Genomic DNA, 21,736 nt, shown 5'->3' on the forward strand with positions numbered 1-21,736 from the left:
CACTCTACATCCCCATTCTCCTGAAAGTTTATTTCCTTCAAGTGCCCATCCACTTTCATTTTTAAATAGAATCCTATTCTGAATTTCTATCCTGTACTGACACTGATGATATGTGTAAACTCATTTCACAGGATATTGAAAGAGGAATCACAGCCCGAAATCTCAAACATCACGTCAGATCTGACAGAGTCATATTTCTTGGGAGCTGAATATCATCGGACTTTGAATCTAGAAGGAAAAATGGTTGTCCGGTCTGTTGATTTGAAAAGATTTCAAACATCAGTGTGACTGGAAAAGCACCAACACTCTGCCACACTCGAGTGAGAGTGTTCCAGTGCACTGACTAAAGAGCTTTAACCAGTTACACAGCCTGAATAACTATCACACCATTCACAGCGGGGAGAGACTGTACCTGTGTTGTGTGTGGACGAGGCTTCAATTGATTGTCCACACAAGACAAAGGCAAGGACACCTGCACCATGGAGAAACCATGGAAATGTGCAGACTGTGGGAAGGGATACAGATACCCAAATGAGCTGGAAGCTCATCGGCGCAACCACACTGGGGAGAGGCCCTTCACCTGCTCTCAGTGTGGGAAGGGATTCACTCAGTCATCCAGCCTGCAGACACACCAGCGAGTTCACACTGGGGAGAGACCATTCACGTGCTCTCAGTGTGGGAAGGGATTCACTCAGTCATCCAGCCTGCAGACACACCAGCGAGTTCACACTGGGGAGAGGCCATTCACCTGCTCTCAGTGTGGGAAGGGATTCACTCGGTCATCCAATCTGCGGGCACATGAGCGCATTCATACTGGGGAGAGGCCATTCACCTGCCCTCAGTGTGGGAAGGGATTCACTCAGTCAACCCACCTGCGAATACACCAGCGAGTTCACACTGGAGAGAGACCGTTCACCTGCTCTCAGTGTGAGAAGGGATTCTGTGATTCATCCAGCCTGCTGTCACACCAGCGAGTTCACACTGGGGAGAGGCCATTCACCTGCTCTCAATGTGGGAAGGGATTCACTCGGTCATCCTGCCTGCGGACACACCAGCGAGTTCACACTGGAGAGAGGCCCTTCACCTGCCCTGTGTGTGAGAAGAGATTCAGTCGGTCATCCCACCTGCTGAGACACCAGCGAGTTCACAAATGATTCCAGGGGTTGGATTCTGCTGTTATTGTTTCTGCTCTCAATTACATCCAGGACTGCATTTTGTTCATTCTCACAGTTGGTCAATGGGGAGGGTCGGAGGGTTTCTTTCTGCTGGACTGGCCGGTCTCACAACTTTGTCTCCAGTGAGCTGATGCTCTTTGAGTCTTGTTGCGAATACCTGGTTTCAAATTTCAGACGGATCACAGAGTGACAGGGTGTTAGGAAGTTAAGAAATAGTCACTATTTCTGTTTGAAACTCCCCCAGATGTCCATCCAATTTCCTTTGTAATTGTTTATTGTCTCCACTTCCTCCACCCTCGTAGGCAGCGAGTTCCAGGTCATTATCATTCGCTGCATCAAAATATTCTTCCTCATATACCCCCCCCCCCCTCCCCCCCGCATCTCTGACCCAAAACCTTAACTCTATGCCCCCTTATTCTTGTGCCATCAGCTAATGGGAACAGCTTTTCTTTGTCCACCTCATCTAAACCTGTCAGAATCTTGTCCACCTCTATCAAATCTCCCCTCAACCTCCTTTCCTCCAAGAGGAACAACCTCAGCCTGACATCGACAATAAAGAACAAACTAACAGAATATGTTAGTACCTGAAATCAAATGGGAATGTTTAATTTCTGTTTTAAAGATATTGTGAATATATTGTCCTGGACAATAAAGGAATTGGAATAACTCACCTTGGGTGTGGTTGAATGGAATATATCAATCTGGTATCCACCTACAGTCTAGTGAAAGTTTTGGAATGTGTAGCTGGAAATCCCTCCCTAACAGCACTGTGAGCGTACTTACACCTCAGGCATTGTAGCAGTTCAAGAAGGCAGTGTTGGTGCTGATCGTGGCCAAGGCAGCTACATACAGCCACATATTCTGTTATAATTGAAGGACTGCAGATTGAATGTGAGGCATTATGGGACTGGACTATCTTGACCACATTCCTGTGACTGCTCAGTTTCTGCAATCACGGACCATTAAACTGCTTAGCAGGGTCCTGACAGAGGACTTGGTGAGAATATTTACTCAGAATGAGTTAGAATTAAACTGGGGCGGCACGGTGGCACAGTGGTTAGCACTGCTGCCTCACAGCGCCAGGAACCCGGGAACTCAGAACAAGAAACTTATCGATTAAAATGATTAGAGAATAGAGCCAATCTTTCGAGTCTGGATGACACTTCGTAAGAGCTCTTATAAAGGGACATCCAGACTCGAAACATTGGCTCTATTCTCGCTCCACAGATGCTGTCAGACCTGCTGAGATCTTGCAGCATTTTCTGTTTTTGTTTCAGATTCCAGCATCCGCAGTATTTTACTTTTATGATAAAATGATTCGGTCTGATTGGAATCCCCACGACCCTCCCGCAAAACAGAGGGAGTGGTGGCAAAGGGAGAAAAAGGATAAGGATGATAAAGTCTGGGTTCTGATTCTCTGAGCCCATGTAGGATTAACAAAATGAGTGAATCAATTTATAAAGAACAGAAGTTACCCATCCCTAACAAAAACTGATCAAATTAAGTAGGTTGAGGAATAAAACAAAAAAATTAATAGATGAAGTTTAAAATCATTTGTTTTGTTTTAAACTTGTGTAAAGTGACATAATTGTGGGCCAAGTTTTTGCTGCTCACTCCCCACCCCTTTAGGTTCTGTCAAAAAGTTAACCCTTTCAGCAGACAGTTCATTTGTTTTTAAATCGCCCGAAAACTCATGTCTATTTTAGTTTATAATTGAAGATTTATGGGAATTGGCGAAGATGGTCTTTTGACATTTTTAAAGTATAAAAAAGTGGTCTTGAGAAGGCAATTTGGGAGAGAGGTGGAGAGAGATATGTTTACAGAGAGGTGTGGAGAGCTGTTGGTTTTACAAGTTATCCATGTTTTTGGAGCGGTCACTTCATGTCCTGGTCTGAGAGGGATGGAGAGAAGTCTGTTCAATTGTTAATGTTAAACTTTCTCTATTAATTGTTAATTGACATTCTGTTTTTTATCTTTCTGACTTGTTACATTTTTAATGATTAATAAACTTTCTGAATTCATGATTTAAAGTGTTCTTTCTTGCCATATGGTTAAGACACTGGAACCTGGTGTGATTTACGATTAGGGAGGTTATTGTAAACAAGAGAACCCCCATAAATCTTAGTTCAAATAAATCAAAGTTCTGACAAATGGAATGTTATCCTTTATTATTCCGGACAAATGTGAGGTAATGCATTTTGGAAGGTCTAATACAGATAGGAAATATACAGTAAATGGCAGAACCCTTAAGAGTATTGATAGGCAAAGGGATCTGGGTGTACAGGTACACAGGTCACTGAAAGTGGCAATGCAGGTGGAGAAGGTAGTCAAGAAGGCATACGGCATGCGTGCCTTCATCGGCCGGGGTATTGAGTTTAAAATTTGGCAAGTTATGTTGCAGCTTTATAGAACCTTAGTTAGGCCGCACTTGAAATATAGTGTTCAATTCTGGTCGCCACACTACCAGAAGGATGTGGAGGCTTTGGAGAGGGTACAGAATAGATTTACCAGGATGTTGTCTGGTATGGAGCGCATTAGCTCTGAGGAGAGGTTGGAGCAACTTGGTTTGCTCTCACTAGAGCGATGGAGCTTGAGGGGAGACCTGATAGAAGTCTACAAAATTATGAGAGGCATGGACAGAGTGGATAGTTAGAAGCTTTTTCCCAGGGTGGAAGAGTCAATTACTAGGGAGCACAGGTTTAAGGTGCGAAGGGCAAGGTTTAAAGGAGATGTATGAGGCAGAGTTTTTACACAGAGAGTGGTGGGTGCCTGGAACTCGTTGGCGAGGGAGGGAGTGGAAGCGGATACGGTCGTGACTATTAAGGGGCGTCTTGACAAGAACATGAATAGGATGGGAATAGAGGGATATGGTCCCTGGAAGGGTAGGGGTTTTTAGTTAAGTCGGGCAGCATGGTCAGTGCAGGCTTGGAGGGCCGAAGGGCCTGTTCCTGTGCTGTACTTTTCTTTGTTCTTTGTTCTATTACGAGAGAAATTGAACACAGGAGTAAAGATGTTGTAGTTCAGTTATACAGGGCGTTGCTGAGACTACATCTTGAACACTGGGTGCAGCTTTGTCTCCTATTTAAGAAATGATACAAATGCATTGAAAGTGGTTCAGAGGAGGTTTAATGGATTACTTCCCAATTCTTGACCCTCACAGGATGAATTTTGTCCGAATTTCCTTGTCTTCACCTCTGACAAAGAGTAATCCTGACTCAAAATGTTGTCTCTATTCTTTCTTTACAGATGCTGTCAGACTTGCTGAGATTGTCCAGCATTTTCTGTTTTTGTTTCAGATTCCAGCAACAGCAGAATTTTGCCTTTATACCAATTCTTGTTGGATAAGGGCATCAAAAGTATCGGGTGTAGAACGAGAACGCAACACAAAAAGATCAGCCATGATCTAAATAAATGCTGGAGCAGACTCAAAGGGCCAAATGGCCGACTTCTGCTCCGATGTCGAATGTTGGTCACAGATTCCTGAGAATTGTGAAACAAGGCTGGAAGATTCGCCTTGCTTGTGTCAGTGGGAAAATGTCCAGGAGAACCATCACTGTGAAGGACAGTTCTGGGATTAAAGGTTGCCAGACTGGAAAAGGAAAACAATGGAAATAAACCCTTGGGGAGTGAAGAATCACTTTGGGCTGGTTTTTGGAGAAAGAGTGTCAACATTCCAAGGCAGGGTAAAATATATCCATTGAGTGGATATTTAGTGGTGTTAAGAGTAAAAGGGCAAAGTTTAATTTTACAGTTTAAGGGCTATGTTCCCTATAAAAAAGTGTTTAATTATTGTTGCTTCCAGTTTGTTGGAGTAAACATCAGAAAACTTGAAGTTTTGTCGTGTGAATCTTTAATTTACTCACTGGGTTTAGAATTCTTTTTTTTTAATTGTTGATCATCAGAGATCCTAACAGTTCATTTAAAGCCACACATTTCGACTTCCCATTTGAGCCAGGGGCACCTTTCTGTCTCTCTATTGCTCATGTTAATGACAGCCAGGCGACAGATCTGAGGGCTGAATTTAGCTGAGAATAACGGGGCCTGCGCCCCAGTTGGGAAACTGCCCTGGGCGTCGCACTAATAGAGAGACAGGAAGGTGCTGGAGGACTGAGTGGGAAATGGGCCTCCAACCAATTGTTATATCAGTCACTCAGAGCTAAAGAGAAACCTGTCTCTTTAATTACATATACAGGGAAGAGGCTGCACTGAAATCTGCCCTTCAAACCTGCACAAAAGCAGGAGGCTGAGATTGACAGGATGCAGGAGTCCATTCAGCCCATCGTGCCCCTGCTATCTCTTTGAAAGGACTCTCTGATTCATCCTACCACACTGATCTGTCCCCACAGTCCTGCAAATTCTTCCCTTTCAAGTTTTTACCTTTTGGAAAGATTCTATTGAATCTGCTTTCAGGCAGATCAGAACAACTCGCTGTGTCAAAAAATAAAACCTCATCTCCCCCTCTGGCTCCTTTGCCAATTACCTTAGAGGGACTCACTTTCTGTTAAAGAGCCTGCCAACCCCTCTCACCCACTTTCCCTAAAGTGCATCAATCTCATCAGGAAATGTCCAGCAAAATCAAATATTGTTACTGATAAAAGTTTATTAATGAAACAGAACATGGTTAAAACAAACAGAAAATGACTTGAGGATCAAAGACAACCAGAGTAAAAGGATGTTCACAATGTTCTGGACACAAATGGTTTCTCTTTATCTGTTCCCTGCCCTCTTTGTGGTAAAGGCAGAATTCTCTGGATAGTAAATTTAAAAAGAAGTTTATTGAATGAAAAGGTTTACTGAACAACTGAGCACAGTGGCACAGTGGTTACTGCTGCCTTACAGCGTCCTGGCTTGGGTCCCTGTCTGTGCGGAGTCTGCACATTCTCCCCATGTCTGCATGGGTTTCCTCCGTGTCCTCCGGTTTCCTCCCACAGCCCAATGATGTGAAGGTTAGGTGGATTGGCCATGCTAAATTCTCATTCAGTGTACCTGAACAGGCGCCAGAATGTGGCAACTAGGGGAATTTCACAGTCACTTCATTGCAGCGTGAATGTAAGCCTACTTGTGACTAATAAATAAACTTTAAGACATTGACTTTCACAACTTCATGCGGGTGATCGGTCCGTAGAAGAGTAACCCTCTCTGGCTCCTTCTTTGACAGGAATTCTTGTGGAATTCAGCTTTGGGAGTCTGGCTCCTTCTTTGACAGTAATTTCCTTGGAACTCAGCCTCGGGAGTTTTCAGAATTTGGTTCACAAGGAAGACCTTCAGAACCTCTACTTTTATCCCCAAAGTGACCGTTACCACACGTCAGAGTTGGGCCTGTTGTAACATGACAATTGGTCAATTTAGTCACCAGATTAATTGAATTGGATCCTCAATTACTGACACCACTTTCGCTCATTATCTTAGACAGGAATACAAGAGAACTGGTTCATGCTGTCCCTTTAACTGATTCTATACAATCCCCTTATTCACACAGTTTCAAATGTTGAGGCTAATCAGAGCTTGAAGATCTCTCTCGCCAGTACACTATGCCAGCTGCGGCACGGTGGCACAGTGGTTGGCATTGCTGCCTCACAGCGCCAGGGATCGATTCTCGGCTTGGATCACTGTCCATGTGGTGTCTGCACGTTCTCCCCGTGTCTGCGTGGGTTTCCTCCAGCCGCTCCTGTTTCCTTCCCCAGTCTGAAAGACGTGCTGGTTTGGTGCATTGGTCATGCTAAATTCGCCCTCAGTGTAACCCGAACAGGCGCCGGATGTGGCGACTAGAGGATTTTCACAGTCACTTCATTGCAGTGTTAATGTGAGCCTACTTGTGACACAAATAAATAAACTTTAAAAATTTATCTTCATTGCACATTCGTTACATACACAGCAATTAAGATTTTACATTTTAACAGCAAATAAAAACTCAGTCTTTTACTATAACGACTGATTCATTAATTGTAACTCAATTAAGGATCACTGCTTATTCAATCACCATGATGCCCCTCCGTGGCCACAGGTATCCTTAATGGTAGGCATGAACCCAGAATGTTTGAGTGATTCAGGTAGATGACTGAAAATTCAATAAAGAAACTCTCACGTATGTTTGAGTTACATTGCTGGAAGTAAGCTTCCCAGCGCTGCTCCAATTACGTTTGCATAAGGAATATGGAGTTTAGGGAATGCAGTTGATGAAAAGATCAACAATTGTCTTCGAATCCATACAGTGCAAAAGGAGGCCATCAAGCTCTTCGAGTCTGCAGTGACTCTCCGACAGGGTATATTTTCCTGGTCCTCTCCCCTGCTCCATCACCGTAACCCCACAGACTTTTCGTGGCGATTTATTCTAACCCACAAATTTCTGACAAGTTGGCATGCTGAACGCATCTAACCTGCACATCATTGAACTGTCGGAGGAAAAGGGGCACCCCACACAGACACTGGGAGCATCTGCAAACTCCACGTAGCCTGGAACTGAACCCGGATTCCTGGAATTATGAGGCAGCAGTGCTAACCACTGTGACACCACTGTACCAATTAATGACAGCCAAGCACACACGATGGGGTGAAGGGCCCATCGCACGATCTGCAAATGTTCTGAATTTACAGAATTTCTTTGGTGGTTTACACACTTCGCTGTGCGGATGTGAGCAGTGAGGATAAGGTGGTGCTGCTCCATTGGATGACTGTCAATGAAACGCAAAATACAGCCATGGTCTGCTCCGCTACTTTTGCCTTCACCGTCTTTGCCCGGGTGCAGACAGCAGCGGAATGAATCGCTTCAGCAATTGCTGATGGCGGGTAGTGGGGCTGATCAACAAGGAAGGGTCACTGCTTAAATCCGGTGAACATTATCCATTTCCAAACAATCCAAGAGCGGAGAACACACGTGATCTTAAGTTTATGTCGTTAACTTTAGCTGTTTCTTATTTACTCCGCCATTCACATGGTCTCTGGTAATGACGGATTCATTAAATGAGACAAATAGAAAGGACACATTGATTGTCAGGTAGCAATGTGAAAACTCCGCAACGACGGTAAGTCACGCCACCTGCTGGTGGTTTCGGGTAGCTTTGTTTGTCGAGTTTGTCAAAATCGGTTGTCACCCCTTGAATTATTTGAATTAATTTTCAGTCATTTGATAGCGATAAGAAGGTTTACAAAAAATGAGAGGTTGGTATAACAGAGAGACGGAAGCAATGAGACAGAGTTATGATGAAAGTCACATGAGACACAGAAGGAACCAGAAAATGCGATTCTTTCAGCTCTCATTTATTGGCGGGGAATATCCATCAGTTCCGGCAGAGTAGCCAATCCTGTCTCTTGGAAATGCCCCTCAGTTTCTCAAAAAATAAACCCAGATTATAACAGGGGCTACCCTTTACACTAGATTGGAATCACCGGCAGAATTAGAGCGTTTTGTTACTTTGTATCGAAGTGTATACACGGAAACCATGTGTTCTCCATGCTCCTTACTGATTATAATGATCTTGCTGCCCGGCGAGTCCATTATTAAACGGTAACCATGTCATCCAGTGGTTATTTTTAAACCCTGACTTTTGAGCCAATCTGTATTTGTGTGACAGGAATGAGTGGCAAAACTTCAGTGTTCCAGGTTCATTTCGAATTGACAATTCGGGAAGGACAGTGTGGACTGGACTGCCGTTACTTGATAACCTGCACTACCCTAACTCTACTCTGGTACATGCAGTATTCCGGGGAAGCTCCGAGATATTTCCTGAAGAAATATAGCTTAGGGGGTTACGAAAGGTCCCCAAACGGAGGTTTTCTGCAGATTTGCAGAAGGGAAATGAAACAGTTCCTGTATATCTCGCGGGGGCTCTTCTGTCGGATACTGCCGTGTATTTCCGTGCGATGGAGCACACACTGATACAGAGATAGAGCGGATCCAGTCCGAAACCCCCCAGAATGGGAGTTCCAGTTGGTGGCCAGAAGATGGCGCTGTCACACTGATCAATCGGGACAAGAATTAAACCCAGTGAGAGTCACAGAAAAGAACAAAATATAACCCCCCATGAGAAGAGGTGAGGGACACTTGCGGAATTGTATTCGTTGATTTTAACGCGCGTTCATAATAAAACTCGCCTTTAGAAATCTATTTGATCTATTTCGTTCAATTAGTGTTTTGAAGCTGTTTCCACGCCTGTCTGTAACACTAACCAACTCTTGTTCATCTCCCCTTTTAGATTTCTGGAGCCTTTGGCCCGAGACCAGTTCTCTGGTTTTATTTGATCAGAGTGTGTTGTTGGGTCAGAAACAGTTTATGAAAAATGAACAGATTTCAGAACTCATTGACTTTGATCATTCAATTGAATTTCACAATCTTTCCCGAACAGTATTCGAATACTCATCTGATTTACAGAAACGAGGAGCAGCGAGAAACAGATGAACAATGCGGATATGATAAGAAGTTTAATGCTACCCTGGTATTCGGTGGAGACAGTCAGGGAGATGTGGAAACTGGCTGCTCTGAACTTCGGATTTATTTGAGAAATCAAAGTCGCAACTTTATGAAATGTGTTCAGGGTGTGGAAGCTGTCTGGAATGTAGCAATAGTGATCAAATAAACGCTATGAACAGCTCACCCTCAAAGGCCCCCAGAAACTGAAAAGGGAGATGGAGCGAGTGGTGTTCAATATGGTAAGCAGGCATGGAAAAATAAGGAAAGGACAAATAGGGACTTCGGGATCAGAGGACGTCGCACAGACATGGAGAACTGTCCGTCTGCTGTGTGTGTGGCGCTTCACGGCCAGGTTTGACGGATGTTTGGGATTTTATCACCCAGGTCTGATTTTAGAGGAATACAGAGTTGATTAGCAGCAGAAGGGACGATTTAATTGACACATTCATTATGTGATGGACTTGTCGGCCTAAAACGGTTCTGCAGTTTGTTTCCTCGGCCTCTCCTGGAAACAGTTGGGTGACAGTTGATCCGAGGTGAATGTGGTTTCCTGTCGGTTTGTGTTTGAGCGGCTGACAGCGCCGCTGCTCATTGTGGCTGCATCTGCCAGAGGTTCTATACAGCAGCGAGGAGCTCTGACTTATCTTGCTGAGACAGTTTTTGTACAGGAGTCAGACTGCTTTCCATCACTGTGAGGCTGAAAGCGCAGTAATACACGGCCGCGTCAGACAACTGCAGATCCGAGATAGTCAAACTGATGGATTTCTTCGAGGTTTGGAGGTCAGTCGAGAAACGGATTTTAGCAAAATCTGCTTTATATTCAGTACCCCCCGAGTACTTCCACAGTATGTACTCGGGCTGGGAGTCTGGATGCTGTCGGTACCAGTATAAATAATAGTCGGCTTCTGCAGTATCGTAGTTGCAGTTTAATGTCACCACGTCTCCTTCTGTCTTAACATCTGAGGACAGCGGCTGAGTGACAGAATCGCCATGGGTCAGATCTGGAAAATATGTTCAGATAGATAAAGAATAGAGTGACGAGTACTCAACAGTAAGATTCAACCCAAGTTTTGGAAATGAGTAAACAAACGTGATGTCCAGAAATACCTGTTAGAAATGCCCCCCACACAATCCAGATGCCGAGTACCCGCATTGTCTCTGTCCGCTCTGTAAAGGAGGAATCGGATATTTGAAGACACCCATTCTAATCCCCACCCTTAATAATCTGATGACGTGTCTCAGAATGCTCACGCGTCAGTTCCGTGTCTCGCCAGTGGCTCCGTGAGATTGATAATTGCTCAGATGACTGTTAGTGAATGGAAGCTCTCCAACTTGTCCTCCATTCGGTGTCCCTGTTGGGCGAATTGTTCCGCTTTGGAAACGGGATGTCAGGAAAAAAAATCTTCATTTTGTTATTGGAACGGAGGAGCAAGGAGTGTTGATTGATTTGGTGGATTTCCAATCAATGTTCTGTGCACATTTTCTTAGCTTTCGCATCCGAGCATTAGTGCCTGAGACTCCAGTGAGAGTCCAGAGAACGGTGGAGGCTGAGGGCCACAGAATAATTTTAAAGCTGAGTGAAACCAACATTTTAACTAAAATTTATGCCACGGTTCAAGAAGATCAAGGCAGCAAAGTGGATTTAAACGGAAGATCAGATGAACTGTAATCTGACTGAATGGTAGAGCAGATTTGCAGGCAGCCTAATTTTTGTGTTCGAATGTTCAGATATCAGTGGATGGGCTGTGAGATACTTTGCAATCTTCGTTGTTTTACTAAAGGAACAGGGAAGTCGATCAGTGAGCTCTAGTTGCCTGTTTATTGTTCCTGAGATAATGTAAAAAGTGTACTGTGGATGTTGTACTGAAACTTGACCATGCCTGAAATCAGCAGGGTTAGGATATCAAATTGTTATAGTGCAGCTAATTATGACATTGCCTTTTCTTCAAAGGTCCACTCAGGGACAACAAGATGCACTTGGTAGTTGTGGCCCCATCTCATATAATATACTGGGAAGTGTCAACTTCAAGAACTTCCGCTGTTTCTTTTTAATCATTGTCAACATGGGGTCACTGGAAAAGCAATTCACGGACCCAGAATGATGCTTTGGGAAAAGTAGTTCAATCCCATCATATCAACTGGTTACATTTAAATTCGATTTACGAGAAAAGTAGTCAAAATTCTACCCCAGCAGCTGGTTAAGTTTAAATGTGATTAATTGATATTGAAAGCTACTCGCAATGATCGTTCCGAACGCGATCACTGCAAATCCACCTTGTTCACGAATGCACTTTGTGGAAGGAAATCTGCCTTCCTAGCCTAGCCTGGTCTGTGTGTGACTACAGAACAACTGTAGTCACATAACTAACTCTCAAATAGCCCAGCCCGTTTCGAGGACAATTAGTGATCGACAAAATCTTGGACTTGTGACCGACACCCAATCAATATTTTTCTTTAAAAAGAGTAGTCATCATTTGATTAATAATAATACCTAAATTACAGCAGTCAGGAGAACAGCATATTCTTTACTTTTAATTGGGAAGGAAACGCTAAGTGAAAAAGTGATATATTGACGAGCAGAGGTCCTTCTCCCGAATCAGTAACGTTGCAGCTCAGGAAATATTCTCCTGGAGTGGAAACACAGATTCACGCCCCCACAACGCTCATAGATCCACCCGCATTTCTGATACAACCAGTGCTAAACAAGTAAATCAACAGAAATGTCTTCATAAAATCCCTACAGTGCCGAAGGAGGCCATTCAGCCCATTAAGCTTGCACCGACAACAGTCACACCAAGGCCCTATCCCCGTAACCCCACGTGTTAATCTCCTAATCCCCCTAACACTAAGGGACATGGCTATTCCACCTAACCTGCACATTTTTGGACTGTGGGACGAAACGCACGCAGAGACGGGGAGAAGGTGAAAACCCCACACAGACAGTTACCCAAGGCCGGAATTGAACCTGGGCCCCCTTTGCTATGAGGCAGGAGTGCCAGCCATTGTGCCACCGTGTCGCCCATTTACTAATACAGGATACATGAGGTGAGAGCAGAAAAATGGGACTGTGTGGTTACTGCCAATAGCAACGATATGCGAATGGTGCCAGAGGTTTTGTCGCCATCATTTCAAGTTGGGAGAAATATGTGACGACTGCGTCCTCTGGCGGTGACTCAGGTTACGTGACGCTGTCCGCAAGTGCAAGGTTGTCGATGGGCCGTCTCCAGCGGGCTTTTACTGAGAGACGTGTTTTCAAACAATGCAACTATATAAATAGACGTGAGTGAAATATGAGTAATTTGAAAGCACAATGCATTCAGGGTCATTTCTGAATCTCTTCCTTTCTCTCTTTCTCACAGCTTTTGGCTTTGTATTTCGCACTCGTAATGTCTCACTTTCCTTCAATTCTCCTTTCATACTTTTCTGATTTGTTGTCCTCTGCCCGTAATCTTAAACCGAAAACCAATTCCAGGATTTTGACGCAAGGGAGCGGCGTTACGTAGAGCACAGTGGTTTGCACTGCTGCTTCGCAGCTCCAGGGACCTGGGTTCGATTCCCAGCTCGGGTCACTGTCTGTGTGGAGTTTGCACATTCTCCTCGTGTCTGCGTGGGTTTCCTCCGGGTGCTCCGGTTTCCTCCCACAGTCCAAAGATGTGCGGGTTAGGTTGATTGGCCATGCTAAAAATTGCCCCTTAGTGTCCTGAGATACGGAGGTTAGAGGGATTAGCGGGTAAAATTAGCAGGGAAATGGGGTTGGGCTTTGGTGCGAATGTGGTCGGTGCAGACTCGATGGGCCAACTGGCCTCTTTCTGCACTGTAGCGTTTCTATGATTCTATGATATGGTTCAAAATGAGGATGGTGTGCGGCTTGAAGGGGTGTTCTCATGCAGCTGTTCCTCTTATCCTTCTAGATGGAAGAGATTCCGGGTTCGCAAGGTGCTGTCGAAGCAGGCTTGACGGATTAATATAATCACAATGTAAAGTATATGCATCAACTTCTAGTGTAGGATTGTGGTTTTGTTGGTTAACAAATAAGGAACTGTGGACGCCGTTATTTTTAAGTAGATTTGTTTATTGATGAGAAACGTTGTGCAAACATTGTTGCCCAGTCTGCCCAGAGGCATTGGAATGCAATGATTTATAGAGTCCACTCTCGAGGCCTCTTGTGCCATCCACCTCCTGCTCTTCCAGTTACCATGCCCTAAGAGGGCATTGGTGACCATGAATGTCCTTATCATTCTGTGACTGTTTATTTCAAATTATTCCAGCGGATTGCCATTGACCTCTGCCGTATTGTTGACCAGGCATCTGTTCCGTTCCCATCACCTGCCATCAGGAATACTGAAAGGGTTTACACGGCACACAGCCCCAGAATAGAGGGACGACACTATAGAACCGATTTGACTTTAATGTCTCTTTCCCGGGTGACTGTTTGCGTGCCAGGCAACCATCTTATGTGTACCCATCTGTATATGGGTACACATAAGATGGGACTTAATAGACATTAAACCCCCACCCCATCAACATCCTGGGAGTTGACAGAAAACTGAACTGGACCCAGGAATATAAATACAGTGGCTACCAGAGCTGATCAAAGGTTAGGAATCCTGCGGCGAGTAACTCACCTCCTGACTCCCCAAAGCCTGTCCACCATCTACAAGGTACAAGTCAGGAGTGAGATGGAATACCCTCTACTTGCTTGGATGAGTGTAGCTGCAACCACACTCAAGAGGCTCGACAGAATGCAGGACAAATCAGCCCGCTTGATTGCTACCCATTGAACATTCATTCCTGCCACCACAGACGAACATTGACAGCCGTGTGCACCATCTGCAGGATACACTGCAGCAACTCACCAAGGTTTTTTTAGGCAGCACAATCCAAACACACGAGCACTGCCATCGAGGAGAAGAAGGGCAGCGGGCACATGGGAACACCCACAACCTCGAGGTTCCCTTCCAAGTTATTCTACATCCCTACATGGAAATATATCGTTGTTCCTTCACGGTCACTGGGCCAAATCACTGGAACTCCCTCACTAACAGCACAGTGTGTGTACCTGCACATCAGGTACCACAAGAAGGCAGTTCACCACCACACAATACACCAATGTCAGCTGTGGGAATAGACTATCTTCGTGCTGCGAGGTGAGTCTCTGTCCCGGATTTATAATAATAGTCGTGTTGCTAAGTGAGTCTGTGTGGAGGTTATTCTACATCTCATTTGTTATGAACTTCAGCAGACTTTGATCCATTCTGCATTGAGTGATCGGACGAATGCCGAGGAGTCGGTGTCCGTGGGCTCATCTGAGTTAACAATTCTGGATGAACAGCCGGTAATTTTCTGCTATATTACCTCCACTTCTGAGCGCATCCTTCAGCTGATAGCTCGATACTCCTGGTATCTGCTTACTATATAAATCGCGGCATGGGGTTTAGTCTCGAGATTTACCAAAGTGTTTCTATGATGATTTGAACAAGGTCAAATTGTCTGGTAAATAGAATCGCCGCCTTCGTGAACATGTGATCAAAACATCTTCATGGAGTTGTAAATACTCGCTGAGGTTTTTGTACGGGGTTTCAGCTGTAATCTAACGCTGTGCCTCACTGCACAGTAATAGACCGCCCGTCCTCCAAACTGAGGGCGCTTATATTGAGGGAGCCGCTCTGTGTGGACTTGTCAGTAGCCGCCAGATATCGTCCTGAAACTTCATTTTCCTCCACTACTAATGCATTGGTAATAATCCATCTCGGTGGCTGTGCCGGTTTCTGCTGATACCATTGCATGTAGCTCATCTCCTTGTCTGTATAGTTACAATCCAACTGCACCGAATCCCCTTCTGATGCTGTTATTGTCACCGGTGACTGAGTTACTGGATCTGCGCACAGTCCACCTGTAAAGGTAGAGGAATTAAATATCAAGAGTTCATGTAAATTTATAGTTTTTGGAACCTCCCATCTACACCTCACATGGATATTTTTGATGGTTAATTAAATTGGCATCTTTGTGTATAAATATGTTCCCGTGGTTTGATGAACGTTATCCGGTACTTACTGTGCAAGAGCGCCGCCAGAATGATCAGAAACATGTCCGAGTGGATTTATTTCAGTGAATGAGAATGGAGGAGTCAGAGAGTGAGAAAGAGAGCGGGAACCCAGACTCTGCTCCGTTGATTGCAGTGTGTGAGTGAGTGTGAGTCAGTTTGTCTGTGTGGGTGTGATTGTGGGGAGGGGAAGTGGAGTCTATTGTGACCTCAGCAGCCTACCATCCATACAGGCTCCAGTGATAATGTCACGTGAGATTGTAGCACCCCCCCCCTCCCCCCGACATCCCTCCCCATTCCAAAACCGGGCTCGAGATTGGCGCCCTCTGCTGACAAATGTTGTTTAATGCAAGTTCGCATTTGGCTGTTGAGTCGATTCAGGGTTTACTCCAACACATACCAAGGCACAAGTGCTGCCCAGAAATCCGAATTGGTGCTCTGTAGAAAGTCCTTGTTACGTTTCCTACTTACATCGTAAAATGATGCGGGCATCATTCCTGGAATTCTCTGTTCAAATCCCGGGGACACCGAAGTCCAGAGCATACCAAGACTTTGGGAAAAGTGCGGTACTGGGGAAGATATTTCCGTGTAAATCAGAGAGACGAGGATCCAAGGGCACAGCCTCAGAGTAAAGGGATGATCCTTTAAAGTAGAGATGAGGAGGAATTTCTTCAGCCAGTGGGTGGTGAATCGATGGAATTCATTGCCACAGAAGGATGTGGAGATCAGGTCATTGAGTAGATATGTTTTTGATTTGTAAGGGGATCAAAGTTTCCGGGAAAAGGCGAGAGAATGGGGATGAGAAACTGAGCAGCCACAATTGAATGGCGGAGCAGACTTGATGGGTCGAATGGTCTAATGCTATTCCTATATCTTATCGTCTTAAGGGCTTATGGTTATAAATCAGAATAGTGCCAGGGATCAACAGACTAATTTGGTTTATTTTGCTTACAAACAAGAAGGTACAAAGGCGACTCAGCTGATATGTTTAGAATTTTCCCCTTTTCAGAGAGTAAAATTTAATATTATAGATACATTGTAAAGTCACTGCTTCTCCTGTTGTCTTTACTGCTGAGGACAGCGGCCGAGTGACAGAATCTCAGTGACCCATATCTGGGAAAAGGTTGTCTTTGGAGGAGGTGGACTCATAAGAAAATATTCACGTTCATTCAGTTTGGCACTCGACATTCTTTGTGTAGTGTAGCGGGTAACATCTGTATTTTATACACGACAGCGCCCAGTTCCAAACAGTCGAGTTAGCAAAATACTAACATGCTTCGTTTGTTCAACAATTTCGGGCTTTTACCAAGGATTTCTGAGCTGCTTTGGATACAAGCAAACCAGTTATATTCCGGTGAAAGCGCCGGTTGCGTAGGCTCATTGGTCTAGGGGCATGATTCTCGCTTTGGGCATTTGAGGTGAAACTGTGTGAGAGGTTGACTGGGACAGCCATCGTATTAGAGGGTTGGATGGAGCGAAATTTGTTGAGTGTATTCAGGAGGAATTTCTCATTCCCGACGAGAGGGGGCAAAACTTTACTTCCTCTTGGGAAATAATGTGTTGTTTCTGCATGATGTGGGAGCTGGTGGACCCCACTGTTGTTCCCAGTGAGCATGTCTGCAGTAAGTGTTGGTTGCTTGAGGTACTCCGGCTCAGGGTTGATGAGCTGGAGTCTGAGCTTCAGACACTGCGACATATCAGGGAGGGGGAGAGTTACCTGGACGCTGTGTTTCAGGAAGCAGTCACACCCCTTAGACTAACTAATTCAGCCGAGGGTCAGGGACAAGAGGGTGTGGCTGCGAGCGAGGCAGGAAGTGGGATCCAGAAGGTAGAGTTGCAAGAGCCTCAGTCCCTGAATCTGTGCAACACGTTTGAGATTCTTGCTCCCAGTGTGGACGGGAATGGGGACTGCAAGGAGGACGAGCAAACTGCCCATGGCACCGTGGTACAGGGAGCCGTTCAGGTGGAAGAAGAAAAAAGAAATGTAGTGGTAATTGGGGATAGTGTAGTTAGGGGTATTGACACTGTTCTTTGTGACCAAGATCGAGAATACCAAAGGTTGTGTTGCCTGCCTGGTGCTTGGGTCCAGGATATCTCATCTGGGCTGCAGAGGAACTTGGAGTGGGAGGGTAAGAATCCAGTTGTAGTGGTCCACGTAGATGTCAACGACATAGGCAGAACAGGAACAGTGGTTCTGCAGAGGGAGTATGAAAAGCTAGGAGCCAAATTAAAAAGCAGAACCAACAAGGTGGTAATCTCTGGATTACTACCTGAGTCACAAGCGAATTGGCGTAGGGTCAATAAGATTAAGGAGGTAAATGGGTGGCTCAAAGATTGTTGTGGGAGGAATGGGTTTGAATTCATGGGATATTGGCACCAGTATTGGGGAAGATGGGACCTGTTCAGATGGGATGGTCTTCGTCTGAATCGTGCTGGGACCAGAGTCCTGGCGAATCGTATAACCAGGGCTGTAAATAGGGCTTTAAACTGAATAGTGAGGTGGGGGGGGGGGGGGGGTGAGGGAGGGAGGGTTCAGGGGCATGGGGAATTACAAAATCAAAGGTAAAGGAGAGGGTATGAGTGCAGGTTAATGATGAGGACATTCACCGAGTTAAAGGAGTCAAGGGCTCAGGCAGAGTAAAAAAGGTGACAAACACAAGAAGAGAGGTGGTTAACACAGTGCAAGGAGATGGTCTGGGGAAGGATAACCAGTTTGAGACAGGTAGGGACAGAGCGTGCAATCAGAAGAATGCACTAACAAATCAGGTCCATATAAAGGCTAGCATAAAGACACTTTACCTGAATGCACGTAGCATTCGAAACAAAGTGAATGAGTTGATGGCACAAATCAGTACAAATGGGTATGATCTAGTGGCCATTACAGAAGCGTGGTTGCAGGGTGACCAGGACTGGAAACTGAATATCCAGAGGTATCAGACATTTCGGAAGGATAGACAGGAAGGAAAAGGAGGTGGGGTAGCTCTGTTAATTAAAGATAACATCAGGGCGGTAGTGAGAGACGATATAGGCTCTAAGGAGCAGAATGTGGAATCGTTGTGGATGGAGATAAGGAATAGTAAGGGGAGAAAGTCACCGGTGGGCGTGGTCTATAGGCCCCCAAATAATAACTTTGAGGTGGGTCGGGCTATAAACAAGCAAATAATGGGTGCGTGCAAAAACGGAACAGCAATAATCATGGGGGATTTTAACCTGCATATTGATTGGTTGACTCAAGTCGGACACGGTGGACTTGAGGAAGAGTTCTTAGAATGCTGTCGGGATAGTTTCCTCGAACAGTATGTTACAGAACCTACGAGGGAGCAAGCTATCTTGGATCTGGTCCTGTGTAATGAGACAGGTAAAATTAATGATCTTCTTGTGAGGGATCTTCTTGGAATGAGTGATCACAATATGGTTGAATTTCTAATACAAATGGAGGGAGAGAAAATAGGGTCCCAAACCAGTGATCTCTGCTTGAACACAGGGGAGTACAATAGGATGAGGGCAGAATTGGCTAATGTAGACTGGGAGTGCAGACTAGTTGGTAGGACAGCTGAGCAACAGTGGTGGATTTTTAAGGAGATTTTTCTCAGTACTCAGCAAAAATATATTCCTGTGATAAAGGGGAAATATGAATACATAAGGCAGCTAATTAGAGGAGTAAATTGGAAGGAGGGATTCTCGGGGAAATCTACTGAAGAGAGGTGGCAGTTTTTCAAGGAATGTCTGTCTAGGGTTCTACAGGACAATGTTCCGAGCAGGCAGGGAGGAGTTGGTAGGTTAAAGGAACCGTGGTGCACGAAAGCTGTGTGGGACCTAGTCGAGAAGAAAGGAAGTGTATAAAAGGCTTAGAGAGCTTGGCGAAGATAGGGATTTAGAAGAGTATAGGGCTTGTAGGAAGGGACTAAAGAAGGAAATTTGGAGACCCAGAAGGGGTCACGAGAAAGCCTTGGCAAGTAGAATTAAGGAAAACCCTAAGGCGCTTTATAAATATGTGAAGAGTAAAAGGATGAGACATGAAGGAATAGGGCCTATAAAAGGTGAAGGCGGGAAAGTCTGTACGAAACCAGTAGAAATGGCAGAGGTGCTTAATGAGTATTTTGCCTCGGTTTTCACAGAGGAGAAGGACATGGGTGGATGTACTGTGGACTTGCGGTGGACTGAAAAGATTGAGTATGTGGACTTTAACAAAGAGGTTGGAATCTTTGAATGGCATCAAGATAGATAAGTCGCCGGGTCTGGATGGGATGTACCCCAGGTTACTGTGGGAGGCAAGGGAAGAGATTGCAGAGCCTCTGGCGATGATCTTTGCGTCGTCGATGGAGACGGGAGAGGTTCCGGAGGATTGCGGATGTGGTTCCTATTTTCAAGAAGGGGAATAGGGATAGCCCAGGAAATTACTGACCGGTGAGTCTAACCTCAGTGGTTGGTAAGCTGATGGAGAAGATCCTGAGGGACAAGATTTATGAGCATTTAGAGAGGTTTAGTATGCTCAAGAATACTCAGCATGGCTTTGTCACAGGCAGATCGTGCCTTACAAGCCTGGTGGAATTCTTTGAAAATGTGACTAAACACATTGATGAAGGGAAAGTGGTAGGTGTGGTTTACATGGATTTTAGCAAGGCGTTCGATAAGGTCCCCCATGCAAGGCTTCTCGAAAAAGTGAGAGGGCATGGGATCCAAGGGGCTGCTGCCCTGTGGATCCAGAACTGGCTTACCCAAAGGAGGCAGAGAGTGTGTATTGATGGGTCTTTTTCTAAATGGAGATCGGTCACCAGTGGTGTGCCCCAGGGATCTGTTCTGGGACCCTTGCTGTTTGTCATTTTCATAAATGACCTGGATGAGGAAATGGAGGGATGGGTTGGTAAGTTTGCCGACGACACGAAGGTTGGTGGGGTTGTGGATAGTCTGGAGGGATGTCAGAAGTTACAGAGGGACATAGATAGGATGCAAGTCTGGGCGAAGAAGTGGCAGATGGACTTCAACCCAGATAAATGCGTAGTGGTCCATTTTGGCAGGTCAAATGGGATGAAGGAGTACAATATAAAGGGAAAGACTCTTAGTACTGTCGAGGATCAGAAGGACCTTGGGGTCCGGGTCCATAGGGCTCTAAAATCGGCCCCATAGGTGGAGGAGGTGGTTAAGAAGGCGTATGGTGTGCTGGCCTTTATCAATCGAGGGATTGAGTTTAGGAGTCCGGGGATAATGATGCAGATATAGAAGACCCTCGTCAGACCCCACTTGGAGTACTGTGCTCAGTTCTGGTCGCCTCATTACAGGAAGGATGTGGAAAAGATTGAAAGGGTGCAGAGGCGATTTACAGGGATGTTGCCTGGATTGAGTGGCATGCCTTATGAGGATAGGCTGAGGGAGCTCGGTCTTTTCTCATTGGAGAGACGTAGGATGAGGGGAGACCTAATAGAGGTATATAAGATGTTGAGAGGCATAGATCGGGGGAAACCCAGAGGCTTTTTCCCAGGGTGGAAATGGCTGCTACGACAGGACACAGGTTTAAGGTGCTGGGGTGTAGGTGCAGGGGAGATGTTAGGGGGGAGTTTATCACATGGAGGGTGGTGGGCGAATGGAATTGGCTGCCGTCAGTGGTGGTGGAGACAAAGTCAGTAGGGTCTTTTAAGAGACTCCTGGATGAGTACATGGAGCTTAATAGGATGGAGGGTTATAGGTAGGTCTAAAAGGTAGGGATATGTTCGGCACAACTTGTGGGGCCGAAAGGCCTGTTTTGTGCTGTAGTTTTCTATGTTTCTATGTTAGAGAAGGAATCTAAGAAAAGGGATAACCAGCTGTGGATAACTAAGGAAATAAAGGAGAGTATTAAATTAAAAACCGATGCGTACAGAGTGGGCAAAACTAGTGGGGGATTAGAAGGTTGGGAAAGCTTTAAAAAACAACAAAGAATTACTAAGAAAGTGATAAAGAAAGGAAAGATAGATTATGAAACTAAACTAGCACAAAATATAAAAACTGATAGCAAACGTTTTTACAAATGTATAAAAAGGAAAAGAGTAGCTAAAGTAAATGTTGGACCCTTAAAAAGACGAGAAGGAGGATTTAATAATGGGAAACAAGGAAATGGCCAAGGCCTTAAACAAG

At 45.1% G+C, this 21,736-nt stretch overlaps 2 protein-coding genes across 2 annotated transcripts in view; one reads left to right on the plus strand and one right to left on the minus strand.

Moving 5' to 3' along the window:
* The window catches only part of LOC144483888 (uncharacterized), a 435,358-nt gene that overhangs the window by 397,225 nt on the left and 16,397 nt on the right, over positions 1 to 21,736 (plus strand). The gene's annotated exons all lie outside the window — the stretch shown is intronic.
* The window catches only part of LOC144483897 (uncharacterized), a 151,135-nt gene that overhangs the window by 97,049 nt on the left and 32,350 nt on the right, over positions 1 to 21,736 (minus strand). Inside the window, 4 exon segments of the mRNA XM_078202476.1 lie at positions 10,249 to 10,583; positions 12,978 to 13,031; positions 15,221 to 15,475; positions 16,932 to 16,948. Coding sequence (XP_078058602.1) covers positions 10,249 to 10,583; positions 12,978 to 13,031; positions 15,221 to 15,475; positions 16,932 to 16,948 — 661 coding nt within the window.

Source organism: Mustelus asterias, unplaced genomic scaffold (genome assembly GCF_964213995.1).
Source record: "Mustelus asterias unplaced genomic scaffold, sMusAst1.hap1.1 HAP1_SCAFFOLD_84, whole genome shotgun sequence".
NCBI lineage: Eukaryota > Metazoa > Chordata > Chondrichthyes > Carcharhiniformes > Triakidae > Mustelus > Mustelus asterias.